The 14,295-nt window shown below is 43.6% G+C and overlaps 1 protein-coding gene across 1 annotated transcript in view; it reads left to right on the plus strand.

The window, feature by feature from the left end:
• Positions 1 to 3,030: 3,030 nt before the first annotated feature.
• Positions 3,031 to 14,295, plus strand: part of LOC108704010 (EF-hand and coiled-coil domain-containing protein 1-like) — a 35,783-nt gene continuing 24,518 nt past the window's right edge. Inside the window, exons 1-3 of the mRNA XM_041591071.1 lie at positions 3,031 to 3,108; positions 3,283 to 3,888; positions 5,656 to 6,062. Coding sequence (XP_041447005.1) covers positions 3,031 to 3,108; positions 3,283 to 3,888; positions 5,656 to 6,062 — 1,091 coding nt within the window. The remainder of the gene's footprint in view (positions 3,109 to 3,282; positions 3,889 to 5,655; positions 6,063 to 14,295) is intronic.

Raw genomic sequence — 14,295 nt, forward strand, 5'->3', positions numbered from 1 at the left:
TAAAGAGAATTGAACCCGAAACATGTCCTGTTTGACACTACTCACAATAAACGTTCATTTGCACTAATCCCTCCTGGAATTCCTTTTCCATCATCTATATTTGCATTCAATGTCTCAGCCCGACCCTCCGACCCCAAATTACTCTCCGACCCCAAATTACTCTCCGACCCCAAATTACCCTCCGATCACAAATTACCCTCCAGCACATGAACTGCAACTCTCTCTCCTTTTACTGACACACAAGTCTCAGCTGAGAATCTCTGTACAACTGAGGACACAATATTTACATAACCAAAACATATCAGATTTTTTCAAAACAATAAACTAAAAACTGTTTTTTAAAAGTTCAATTCCATTTATTAGTACAATACAGGTGATGCCCAACACGTTTCATACCTATTGGGGCACTTACTCATAGGCTGTGAGGAGAGTTACATACATACATACATACAGTATTGCTGCTTGATAACAATGTTATTAATAGGGAACAACCAGAAATATATAGGCAGGCCATTATTATTCTCTAGAAGAGGTGGCAACACTAGATATGAGAAAGTTCCACAATAGGCAAGAAACACGTTAGGACATCATCTGTATTGTACTAATAAATGGAATTGAACTTTTAAAAAACAGTTTTTAGTTTATTGTTTTGAAAAAATCTCATATTTTTTTGGTTATGTAAATATATTTACCCATAGACTGGGGTAAACTGTGAGTCTTGTTTCACTCTTTATTAAACCTATTAATTATTTTTTCACTTGGTAATGCCAATATTTGGCTGTTTCCACCCCTTTTTCACTAAAATATATACACCAGGGGAAGTAAAGAGACAATAGAAGTAGAGTTGGGGGAAGTAAAGAGACAATAGAAGTACAGTTGGGGGAAGTAAAGAGACAATAGAAGTAGAGTTGGGGGAAAGTAAAGAGACAATAGAAGTACAGTTGGGGGGAAGTAAAGAGACAATAGAAGTAGAGTTGGGGGAAGTAAAGAGACAATAGAAGTAGAGTTGGGGGGAAGTAAAGAGACAATAGAAGTACAGTTGGGGGAAGTAAAGAGACAATAGAAGTAGAGTTGGGGGAAGTAAAGAGACAATAGAAGTAGAGTTGGGGGAAGTAAAGAGACAATAGAAGTAGAGTTGGGGGAAGTAAAGAGACAATAGAAGTACAGTTGGGGGAAGTAAAGAGACAATAGAAGTAGAGTTGGGGGAAGTAAAGAGACAATAGAAGTACAGTTGGGGGAAGTAAAGAGACAATAGAAGTACAGTTGGGGGAAGTAAAGAGACAATAGAAGTACAGTTGGGGGAAGTAAAGAGACAATAGAAGTAGAGTTGGGGGGAAGTAAAGAGACAATAGAAGTACAGTTGGGGGAAGTAAAGAGACAATAGAAGTAGAGTTGGGGGGAAGTAAAGAGACAATAGAAGTAGAGTTGGGGGAAGTAAAGAGACAATAGAAGTAGAGTTGGGGGAAGTAAAGAGACAATAGAAGTAGAGTTGGGGGGAAGTAAAGAGACAATTGAAGTACAGTTGGGGAAAGTAAAGAGACAATAGAAGTACAGTTGGGGGGAAGTAAAAAGACAATAGAAGTACAGTTGGGGGGAAGTAAAGAGACAATAGAAGTAGAGTTGGGGGGAAGTAAAGAGACAATAGAAGTACAGTTGGGGGAAAGTAAAGAGACAATAAAAGTAGAGTTGGGGGAAGTAAAGAGACAATTGAAGTACAGTTGGGGGGAAGTAAAGAGACAATAGAAGTACAGTTGGGGGGAAGTAAAGAGACAATAGAAGTAGAGTTGGGGGGAAGTAAAGAGACAATAGAAGTACAGTTGGGGGAAGTAAAGAGACAATAGAAGAACAGTTGGGGGAGGTAAAGAGACAATGGAAGTACAGTTGGGGGAATTAAAGAGACAATAGAAGTACAGTTGGGGGGAGTAAAGAGACAATAGAAGTAGAGTTGGGGAAATTAAAGAGACAAAAGTACAGTTGGGGGAAGTAAATAGACAATAGAAGAACAGTTGGGGGAGGTAAAGAGACCATAGAAGTAGAGTTGGGGGAATTAAAGAGACAATAGAAGTACAGTTGGGGGAAGTAAAGAGACAATAGAAGTAGAGTTGGGGGAAGTAAAGAGACAATAGAAGTACAGTTGGGGGGAAGTAAAGAGACAATAGAAGTACAGTTGGGGGAAGTAAAGAGACAATAGAAGTACAGTTGGGGGAAGTAAAGAGACAATAGAAGTAGAGTTGGGGGGAAGTAAAGAGACAATAGAAGTAGAGTTGGGGGAATTAAAGAGACAATGGAAGTACAGTTGGGGGAAGTAAAGAGACAATAGAAGTAGAGTTGGGGGAAGTAAAGAGACAATAGAAGTACAGTTGGGGGAAGTAAAGAGACAATAGAAGTACAGTTGGGGGAAGTAAAGAGACAATAGAAGTACAGTTGGGGGAAGTAAAGAGACAATAGAAGTAGAGTTGGGGGGAAGTAAAGAGACAATTGAAGTACAGTTGGGGGAAGTAAAGAGACAATAGAAGTATAGTTGAGGGAAGTAAAGAGACAATAGAAGTAGAGTTGGGGGGAAGTAAAGAGACAATAGAAGTACAGTTGGGGGAAGTAAAGAGACAATAGAAGTACAGTTGGGGGAAGTAAAGAGACAATAGAAGTAGAGTTGGGGGAAGTAAAGAGACAATAGAAGTAGAGTTGGGGGAAGTAAAGAGACAATAGAAGTAGAGTTGGGGGGAAGTAAAGAGACAATTGAAGTACAGTTGGGGAAAGTAAAGAGACAATAGAAGTACAGTTGGGGGGAAGTAAAAAGACAATAGAAGTACAGTTGGGGGGAAGTAAAGAGACAATAGAAGTAGAGTTGGGGGGAAGTAAAGAGACAATAGAAGTAGAGTTGGGGGGAAGTAAAGAGACAATAGAAGTACAGTGGGGGGGAGTAAAGAGACAATAGAAGTAGAGTTGGGGGGACAGAAGTAAAGGTGGGGGTCAGTAAAGTTGGGGGGGTCAGAGAAGAATGTCAGCTTTAGTATCAGTAAATGTCTCGGGATGTGTCAGTGTCAGACAGAAGTAGTTATGAGGGTCGGTGACTCTTTCACAACGAGCATTTATCAGGAGGGGGGTATAGTCAGTTCGGGGGAGTTCACCCCCCTCCCATTATCCTTCTCTCTCTCTGTGTCTCTGCGCTCAGTGTCTCATTGGAGGGAGGGGTCGGTGCTGGGGGGTCGGGGAGCAGGACACGCCCATGAGTTCAGTTGGTGAGGCTGGAGGAGGGAGGGGGAGTCTCAGTTGGACAAATAGTCCCAAATCGTCCGGTTGGGCCCCGGGGCCCGTGTCATTCCCAGGCTGGAGGTCACTAGGGGAGACTCGTATAGTCCGGCCCGGCGGCCCCAGTGGCTGCTCAGCGCTCTGACTCATCACTTCGGACAGGACCGGGGGGTGGAGAACGAGATCATCGTTTTGGCCACTGGGCTGGACCAGTACCTGCAGGAGGTTTTCCATCACTTGGACTGGGGGGCACAAGAGACCATCCCTGGGGCAGATTTCCGCGCTCTGTGTCACGTGCTGGGGCTGGAGGGGTCGGGGGGGCAGGAGGAATGTGAGGGGCTACTGGACAACCTCCCGGGGCAACTCACCTTCCGCCAGTTCCACGCCCGACTCTGCGGCTACTTCAGCGGCAAATCTGCTTCCGACACCTGCCGCTTCCCCTGCGGCACCGACACTGAACTCATCCAGACCCAGATCCGCCTGCGGAGCCCGAGGAGACGCAGAGACCCGCCCCCTCGGAGCCGCCTGGAGTCTGACGCAGAGCGGAGTCTGGAGCAGGAGAACAGCAGCCTCCGGGAACTGGTGGAGGATCTGAGGGCCGCGCTACAGAGCAGTGATGCCCGATGTCTGGCCCTGCAGGTGAGAGGGGCCCCTTATACTCAGGTACTGGGGGGTGTCAGTGTCACGGGGGGGGGCTCGGGACACACAGGTAACAAGCAGGGGCCACGGTCAGACCATTGGGTGCTCAGGAATTAGGATTGTGTATTAGTGGGGCAAATAGGGGCCCCCAGTGGGGAAGGGGTGTCAGAAGAAACTGCGGACCGGAATTGCTTATTTAATTACCCCCAGACACCCCTAGACACAAAGTATGTTCTCAATGACTTCCATAGGGGGAGGCATCAATGTTCCCTAATGGGGCTAAACCCTTGTACCCCCCTGTGTCAGTCACTAATTACAGTTTTAGTAAATGTCACAGTAAATGAACAACATTCAGTAACTTGTCTCCTGAGATCCCCTCCCTAAACTCTTTCTGGTCTGGAGTCTCTTACACGGGGGTCCCCCAACCTTTTCTACCCATGAGCCACAATGACATTTACAAAGAGTCTCAGAGCAGCACAATCATGAGTAGATTTTCTAGGGGGACAAAACGTGATTGGTAACTGGTAGCCCCCCATGTGGCCAGGCAGCCGACAGGTTTTACATCTGGTGTTTATCCAAATAAACTTCCCTCCGGCCTCAAACTCAGAAATAATATCTGCTCAGAGACCACTGGGAGCAACAGCCAAGGGGTCGGGACTTGCACTAGAGCCGCTGGTTGGGAATCACTGATATTTCACATGAGCAGCATCTAGAGACCCCGCATGAAGCCACGGAAAGTGATATATATTAATATAAACTGCTCTGTGTAACCCTGTGCCCCCAGAGAGTAGTTTTGTATTTACAAACCCAGTGAGAATGAGGAATGAATGGATATTGGGAAGTTGTATCAGGAGTCAGAAGCAGCAGTGCAGAGAAGAGAAAGGGACAGACACAATGACAGTTACACAGAACTATAAACCCAGTGAGAATGAGGAATGAATGGATATTGGGAAGTTGTATCAGGAGTCAGAGGCAGCAGTGCAGAGAAGAGAAAGGGACAGACACAATGACAGTTACACAGAACTATAAACCCAGTGAGAATGAGGAATGAATGGATATTGGGAAGTTGTATCAGGAGTCAGAAGCAGCAGTGCAGAGAAAGGGACAGACACAATGACAGTTACACAGAACTATAAACCCAGTGAGAATGAGGAATGAATGGATATTGGGAAGTTGTATCAGGAGTCAGAAGCAGCAGTGCAGAGAAGAGAAAGGGACAGACACAATGACAGTTACACAGAACTATAAACCCAGTGAGAATGAGGAATGAATGGATATTGGGAAGTTGTATCAGGAGTCAGAAGCAGCAGTGCAGAGAAAGGGACAGACACAATGACAGTTACACAGAACTATAAACCCAGTGAGAATGAGGAATGAATGGATATTGGGAAGTTGTATCAGGAGTCAGAAGCAGCAGTGCAGAGAAGAGAAAGGGACAGACACAATGACAGTTACACAGAACTATAAACCCAGTGAGAATGAGGAATGAATGGATATTGGGAAGTTGTATCAGGAGTCAGAACCAGCAGTGCAGAGAAGAGAAAGGGACAGACACAATGACAGTTACACAGAACTATAAACCCAGTGAGAATGAGGAATGAATGGATATTGGGAAGTTGTATCAGGAGTCAGAGGCAGCAGTGCAGTGAAGAGAATGAGGAATGAATGGATATTGGGAAGCTAATTTTATGTATGGGTTTACTTTCCCTTAAATGTCGAGATGAGGGATCCACTTATTGGATTTTCCATTTATTTTCCCTATTTGAGGTTGGTCTGAGGAAGAGCCAGACAGCGGAAGGGGGCGGGGCCACATCAGACAGCCGAGTGCTCACTCACACTTACACACTCACTCAGCACGTGGAACATGTGGAACAAGTGGTGCAGAGGGTCAGTTTGATCCAAAACTCGAGTGATGTCCAGATCCAAGAACTGATCCGGATTAACCAAGAGCTGGAGGAGGAGCTTGGTCGCTCGCAGGAATGTCTGGCTCGGGGGGAGGAGCTGAGTCGGAGAATGAAGGAGGAGCAGGTGGAGATGAGGAGGAGGGCGGGGGAGGCCCGGCAGGTGGTTCTGACCTGTTTCACGAAGGTTAAAGAATTGGAAGAGAAATCCAATAAAGTTCCCCTCCTCCAAATGCGCCTGAAGCAACTGGAGATGGAACTGCAGCGCTCAAGGTAAGGGGGGGCCATTGGGGTGACTGGGAAATCTGAACGCAATTAGGGTGAAGCCATGTGAGCAAATCAGCAACATTAATTTAATCACATGATCGGGTTTTACCCATAATTCCTTGCCATGACATGCCGCGGACACAAGCATGTGTAAAATAATGGAGCTTCTGCTAAAAATTATATTACTATAAACAGTAAGGGAGCACTGTTAGTATAACAAGAGGTAATGAGCTCTGTATAAACAAACCCCACCACCCTTGGAAAAAAATGAAATTAATTTCAATGTCTCTGTTTCCCTATTTGGCTCGAGAAATAACACAAAAAAGAGATATTGCCTTATAAAACAATGTATGATCAGCACAAGCCCTCTTCATTGCACTCATGTTGCACAAAGGGGGATACTACCCCTTTTATATTGGTTAGGAGGTATGTCGGGGTACAGTACCCCCTCTAGGGGTCGGTATTACAGGAGGGTAAGGGCCAGTTGACTGAAGACTTGTGGAGAAAGAGGGGGACTTTGCATTGTGGGAGTTGGTACATTGTTTCTGTAGTCAGGCCTCTCCAGACAGCAGTGCTGTAACTGCGCCTTTATATAAAGGGACCTTACCAGGCGGGGCCATTGCTGATTGGATATCTGGAATCTGGACCATACAGCAGATCTGATGTAAATCAGAAATAATACTTATAATGAGGAATAATATTGATTCCGAGTCTCTAATTGCTGGGGTCAGTGACCCAGGGAGGGAGATGATTGTGTTTGAAGTTTGAGTTGGGGGGAAACAGAAGAGAAGCAAATGGTTGGTAAATAACAAGATCCATTGCTTAAATCACTTCCATCTGCAAAATCCTAAAAGGTTAACTTCTCCTTTAACTGCAGTTTTCGCGCGGTTGCAAAGTGCTCAGGTTAGATTTATAATTTAATGGGGTCCCGCTTTGTGTCAGTTGCCATCTTAGGTTTCAAGGCCGTCCCCCCTCCTTTAGGACTCTGGGGGTCAGTAACCCCTGTGGGCCTGTTTGGGGGGCCCCTGAATCCAGCAGGAACCTTCAAAGAGACTCGATGCTCCTAAATGTTCTCCAGATGGAGGAATTCTACAAAGATTTCTCATAAAAACTCTAATTCCTCACAGCGGCCCCAGAACACACTCGCTACCCCCAGGCTGGGTTTGTACCCCCAGAGCCAACATGTGTGTTTTGTGGCCGGGGCTACTATTATGGGAGCTGCCTGGTGGCCAAACTCTCAAGCACCGTGCCAAGACCTCCCCGTATTTCCTGCACCCGGGGAGAAAATCCTGTGCGGGGAATTTCATTGGAGCCTTTTGCCAACTCCTCACAAGATTTCCAAATAAACTCGCCTCTCAGCTCTGCGCCCCCAAATATATGTGTCTAACACTCTCGCCTCACGTGACTCCTGCCCCACACAAAGGGCACAACTGCAATAAAACTCCTAAGCCAATTTGTTCTCACTCTCCCTGAGAAGTTCTTTAGTATTTGTCTCATTGTGACGTCACTCATCAGAATTATTGCCCCATAGTGACGTCACTTAGGATAATCACTCAGATGTTGTTTTTGGGACAAGACCACCTCTTTCTGTTATAGTGTCTCCCACAGGCTTTCTACTATAAGACTCGCTTGGCACCAATCAGTACATCCCATTTGTCTAACTTAACTAATGTATTTCCAAGGGACACTCACTTGTGACCCTGCTTGTGACTGTCTAGTCAACTGAAACCTCACTCAGCACTGTCTAATTACACATTCAGAGACTCCTTACATCTGGTCTGTCAGTTTAAAGGAACAATAACACCAAAAAGAAAAGTATTTTAAAATAATGACAATATAATTTACTGTTGCCCTCCACTAGTAAAACTGGTGTGTTTTCTTGAGAAACTCTACTACAGTTTAAATAAACAAGCTGTTGTGTAGCCATGGGGGCAGCCATTCAAGCACAGGATACACAGTAGATAACAGATAAGTACTACTATAGTTTATATAAACAAGCTGCTGTGTAGCCATGGGGGCAGCCATTCAAGTACAGGATACACAGTAGATAACAGATAAGTACTACTATAGTTTATATAAACAAGCTGCTGTGTAGCCATGGGGGCAGCCATTCAAGCACAGGATACACAGTAGATAACAGATAAGTAATACTATAGTTTATATAAACAAGCTGCTGTGTAGCCATGGGGGCAGCCATTCAAGTACAGGATACACAGTAGATAACAGATAAGTACTACTATAGTTTATATAAACAAGCTGCTGTGTAGCCATGGGGGCAGCCATTCAAGCACAGGATACACAGTAGATAACAGATAAGTACTACTATAGTTTATATAAATAAGCTGCTGTGTAGCAATGGTGGCAGCCATTCAATGGAGACCCCCATGGCTACACAGCAGCTTGTTTATATAAACTATAGTAGTACTTATCTGTTATCTACTGTGTATCCTGTACTTGAATGGCTGCCCCCATGGCTACACAACAGACTTGAATGGCTGCCCCCATGGCTACACAACAGAGTGTTTATATAAACTATAGTAGTACTTATCTGTTATCTACTGTGTATCCTGTGCTTGAATGGCTGCCCCATGACTACACAGCAGCTTGTTTATATAAACTATAGTAGTACTTATCTGTTATCTACTGTGTATCCTGTGCTTGAATGGCTGCCCCCATGGCTACACAGCAGAGTGTTTATATAAACTATAGTAGTACTTATCTGTTATCTACTGTGTATCCTGTGCTTGAATGGCTGCCCCCATGGCTACACAGCAGCTTGTTTATATAAACTATAGTAGTACTTATCTGTTATCTACTGTGTATCCTGTGCTTGAATGGCTGCCCCATGGCTACACAACAGCTTGTTTATATAAACTATAGTAGTACTTATCTGTTATCTACTGTGTATCCTGTGCTTGAATGGCTGCCCCCATGGCTACACAGCAGCTTGTTTATATAAACTATAGTAGTACTTATCTGTTATCTACTGTGTATCCTGTGCTTGAATGGCTGCCCCATGGCTACACAACAGCTTGTTTATATAAACTATAGTAGTACTTATCTGTTATCTACTGTGTATCCTGTGCTTGAATGGCTGCCCCCATGGCTACACAGCAGAGTGTTTATATAAACTATAGTAGTACTTATCTGTTATCTACTGTGTATCCTGTGCTTGAATGGCTGCCCCCATGTCTACACAGCAGCTTGTTTATATAAACTATAGTAGTACTTATCTGTTATCTACTGTGTATCCTGTGCTTGAATGGCTGCCCCATGGCTACACAACAGCTTGTTTATATAAACTATAGTAGTACTTATCTGTTATCTACTGTGTATCCTGTGCTTGAATGGCTGCCCCCATGGCTACACAGCAGAGTGTTTATATAAACTATAGTAGTACTTATCTGTTATCTACTGTGTATCCTGTGCTTGAATGGCTGCCCCCATGGCTACACAGCAGCTTGTTTATATAAACTATAGTAGTACTTATCTGTTATCTACTGTGTATCCTGTGCTTGAATGGCTGCCCCCATGGCTACACAGCAGCTTGTTTATATAAACTATAGTAGTACTTATCTGTTATCTACTGTGTATCCTGTGCTTGAATGGCTGCCCCCATGGCTACACAGCAGCTTGTTTATATAAACTATAGTAGTACTTATCTGTTATCTACTGTGTATCCTGTGCTTGAATGGCTGCCCCCATGGCTACACAGCAGATTGTTTATATAAACTATAGTAGTACTTATCTGTTATCTACTGTGTATCCTGTGCTTGAATGGCTGCCCCCATGGCTACACAGCAGATTGTTTATATAAACTATAGTAGTACTTATCTGTTATCTACTGTGTATCCTGTGCTTGAATGGCTGCCCCCATGGCTACACAGCAGATTGTTTATATAAACTATAGTAGTACTTATCTGTTATCTACTGTGTATCCTGTGCTTGAATGGCTGCCCCCATGGCTACACAGCAGATTGTTTATATAAACTATAGTAGTACTTATCTGTTATCTACTGTGTATCCTGTGCTTGAATGGCTGCCCCCATGGCTACACAGCAGATTGTTTATATAAACTATAGTAGTACTTATCTGTTATCTACTGTGTATCCTGTGCTTGAATGGCTGCCCCCATGGCTACACAGCAGAGTGTTTATATAAACTATAGTAGTACTTATCTGTTATCTACTGTGTATCCTGTGCTTGAATGGCTGCCCCCATGGCTACACAGCAGATTGTTTATATAAACTATAGTAGTACTTATCTGTTATCTACTGTGTATCCTGTGCTTGAATGGCTGCCCCCATGGCTACACAGCAGAGTGTTTATATAAACTATAGTAGAGTTACTGAAGCAAATCCACCAGTTGTATCAGTGCAGCACAACATTACATTATATTGTCATTCCTTTAAAACATTTTAATTTTTTAGTGTTACTTTTCTTTTAAATAGATGAAACATAGAAGCCTTTATTTGGAGCTGCTGCACATCTCTGATTATACACCAGTGCGGGCACTAAGCAGTTAAGGAAAGAGAACAAAGCACCTGCCCTGTAGCTGACACATTGGGGTCGCTCTATTGCCCAATTCTCCACCTGCCAGATGGGATGATCTCATTGGGATGTGAAGCTCAGGACATCGGTCAGGCCCTTCATCTGCTCCACATCTGTTAGTTCATTCCATGTTTGGCATCAGAACAAATGGAGACTCCCTCGACCTCAGGAAACTCTGCATCCAAATGCAAAAGGGCAGTTACTATGAATATTTAGTATTATCTAAAAGATGGGGCCAAACAGAACATTCCTGGGAATATTATCAGCTTTGCATGAAAACCTCATGAAGATTTCAGTTATTGTACAGTAAAATGGAAAGAGTAGAACAAGATGGAGACAGTAGGACAAGATGGAGACAGTAGGACAAGATGAAGACAGTAGGACAAGATGGAGACAGTAGGGCAAGATGGAGACAGTAGGAAAAGATGGTGACAGTAGGTCAAGATGGAGACTGTAGGACAAGATGGAGACAGTAGGGCAAGATGGAGACAGTAGGACAAGATGGAGACAGTAGGACAAGATAGAGACAGTAGGACAAGATGGAGACAGTAGGACAAGATGTAGAAAGTTGGACAAGATGGAGACAGTAGGATGGAGAATGTAAGACAAGATGGAGACAGTAGGGCAAGATGGAGACAGTAGGACAAGATGGAGACAGTAGGACAAGATGGAGACAGTAGGAGAAGATGTAGAAAGTTGGACAAGATGAAGACGGTAGGACAAGATGGAGACAGTAGGGCAAGATGGAGACAGTAGGACAAGATGGAGACAGTAGGAGAAGATGTAGAAAGTTGGACAAGATGGAGACAGTAGGACAAGATGGAGACAGTAGCAGAAGATGGAGACAGTAGAACAAGATGGAGACAGTAGGGCAAGATGGAGACAGTAGCAGAAGATGGAGACAGTAGAACAAGATGGAGACAGTAGGACAAGATGGAGACAGTAGGACAAGATGGAGACAGTAGGAGAAGATGTAGAAAGTTGGACAAGATGAAGACGGTAGGACAAGATGGAGACAGTAGGGCAAGATGGAGACAGTAGGACAAGATGGAGACAGTAGGAGAAGATGTAGAAAGTTGGACAAGATGGAGACAGTAGGACAAGATGGAGACAGTAGCAGAAGATGGAGACAGTAGAACAAGATGGAGACAGTAGGGCAAGATGGAGACAGTAGCAGAAGATGGAGACAGTAGAACAAGATGGAGACAGTAGGACAAGATGGAGACAGTAGGAGAAGATGGAGACAGTAGAACAAGATGGAGACAGTAGGACAAGATGGAGACAGTAGGAGAAGATGTAGAAAGTTGGACAAGATGGAGACAGTAGCAGAAGATGGAGACAGTAGCAGAAGATGGAGACAGTAGGGCAAGATGGAGACAGTAGGGCAAGATGGAGACAGTAGGGGAAGACGGAGACAGTAGGACAAGATGTAGAAAGTTGGACAAGATGGAGACAGTAGGATGGAGAATGTAAGACAAGATGGAGACAGTAGGGCAAGATGGAGACAGTAGGACAAGATAGAGACAGTAGGACAAGATAGAGACAGTAGGACAAGATGGAGACAGTAGGACAAGATGGAGACAGTAGGACAAGATGGAGACAGTAGGACAAGATGGAGACAGTAGGACAAGATGGAGACAGTAGGACAAGATGGAGACAGTAGGGTGTTTTTGTCAAATGTGTTGATTTTGGCTACTCAGACATTATTAATTAGAAGTAGTTGGCACAGACTGGAGATACTAATTGAAGACATTGCTGAAATGTTATAAAACACCTCACTGTAATTTAAAGTTATACTGACACTAATAAACTACTTTATTGATTGATTTTTGCTAAGATGTTTGTTTATCTAAGTTATTATTAGTCGAAGTTTCTAAACCTGACTGTTTTGCCAACCTGACTGTCCCTTGTTACTCTGTCATTTAGAGTTTCTAATAGTAACGCACACATATGGCAGCTCCCTCATACAGAGGCATCAGACACGTAATGTAAAAGTATCAGGCTAATACTTTATGGCAAAGTTACAAGTAGTTTAATTTGTGGTGTCAGTATCTCTTTAATGTCCAAGTCCAACAGTAAAGGGAGCAGTTGTTACACAAGTAGAAAGTCACTAAAGTTTCTGTTGGGTTTTGCTGCTCAGTCCCTGGATGATCATTAGGGGCAGTGGCACATTCTCATACAATAAACTTGGCACAGTTTGTAACATATTTCATATTGAGTAATAGACATTCCTGATGCCGAGTATTTGGGAGGAACTCCATGGAGCGATTTTGGGGTCTTGTTATTATCCTGCATTTACGCCTGTAGTAAGTACAATCAGTAGTAGGAGAGAGCGCATGTCTGTGTGGTTTGGCTGTACAGGCTGCATCAGGACTCGGGGCAGGAATACGCTGATATATTGTGTCACTGATACAACTTATTCCTCATACAAAAATCCTGAAAAGCCCCAGTGTCCCTGAAAGAGAAATGGAACAATTGGAGGGGGACAGGGGTCTCTTCCCTTTATTCTCTCTCACCAGAGAGTCACAATAGCCCCCAAATCTTGTCCCAGAAGGGCCCGACGGGGGGAATCACAGGAGACAATTGGCTGAATTAATGAGGGGGGGTGTGTATCAGTGTATCAGTGTGTATCAGTGTGTATCAGTATTGTATCAGTGTGTATCAGTGTGTATCAGTATGTATCAGTGTATCAGTGTGTATCAGTGTGTATCAGTATTGTATCAGTGTGTATCAGTGTGTATCAGTGTGTATCAGTGTATCAGTGTGTATCAGTGTGTATCAGTGTGTATCAGTGTGTATCAGTGTGTATCAGTGTATCAGTGTGTATCAGTGTGTATCAGTGTGTATCAGTGTGTATCAGTGTGTATCAGTGTGTGTCAGTGTATCAGTGTATCAGTGTGTATCAGTGTGTGTCAGTGTGTATCAGTGTGTATCAGTGTGTATCAGTGTGTATCAGTGTGTGTATCAGTGTGTATCAGTGTGTATCAGTGTGTATCAGTGTGTATCAGTGTATCAGTGTGTATCAGTGTGTATCAGTGTGTATCAGTGTGTATCAGTGTGTATCAGTGTGTATCAGTGTATCAGTGTGTGTCAGTATTGTATCAGTGTGTATCAGTGTGTATCAGTGTGTATCAGTGTGTATCAGTGTGTATCAGTGTGTGTCAGTGTATCAGTGTATCAGTGTGTATCAGTGTGTATCAGTGTGTATCAGTGTGTATCAGTGTGTGTCAGTGTATCAGTGTATCAGTGTGTATCAGTGTGTATCAGTGTGTATCAGTGTGTATCAGTGTGTATCAGTGTGTATATAAAAATACAGTTACATTAATGACTGCAGAATTCCTCCAGAAATAATATTTGGCAGAGGCCTCATTTGTCACATCAGTTGCCCCAGGTGCCAGTTTTGTCCCATACACTTTGCTGAATAGAAGTTACTTTTCTTTGAAAAAAGGAGCCACTCCAGCACCAAAATGTCCTTTATATATTATTTCTTATATTTAGTTGTCAGACACATCCACCTGCCCTCCATCTCTTGCTTAACTACAACTCCCACTACCTTCACAGCAGCTGCTGTTTGTGCTTTAAAATTCACAGCACCCCCGGCAAAATTATAGAATTTTATTTGGTGGTTCCAAAGTGAAAATATTTAAGGGCTCTTTAAAGCTGAAGGAAGATTAGAGTTTGCTGCAGA

Source organism: Xenopus laevis, chromosome 4L (assembly GCF_017654675.1).
Source record: "Xenopus laevis strain J_2021 chromosome 4L, Xenopus_laevis_v10.1, whole genome shotgun sequence".
Taxonomy (NCBI): Eukaryota; Metazoa; Chordata; class Amphibia; order Anura; family Pipidae; genus Xenopus; species Xenopus laevis.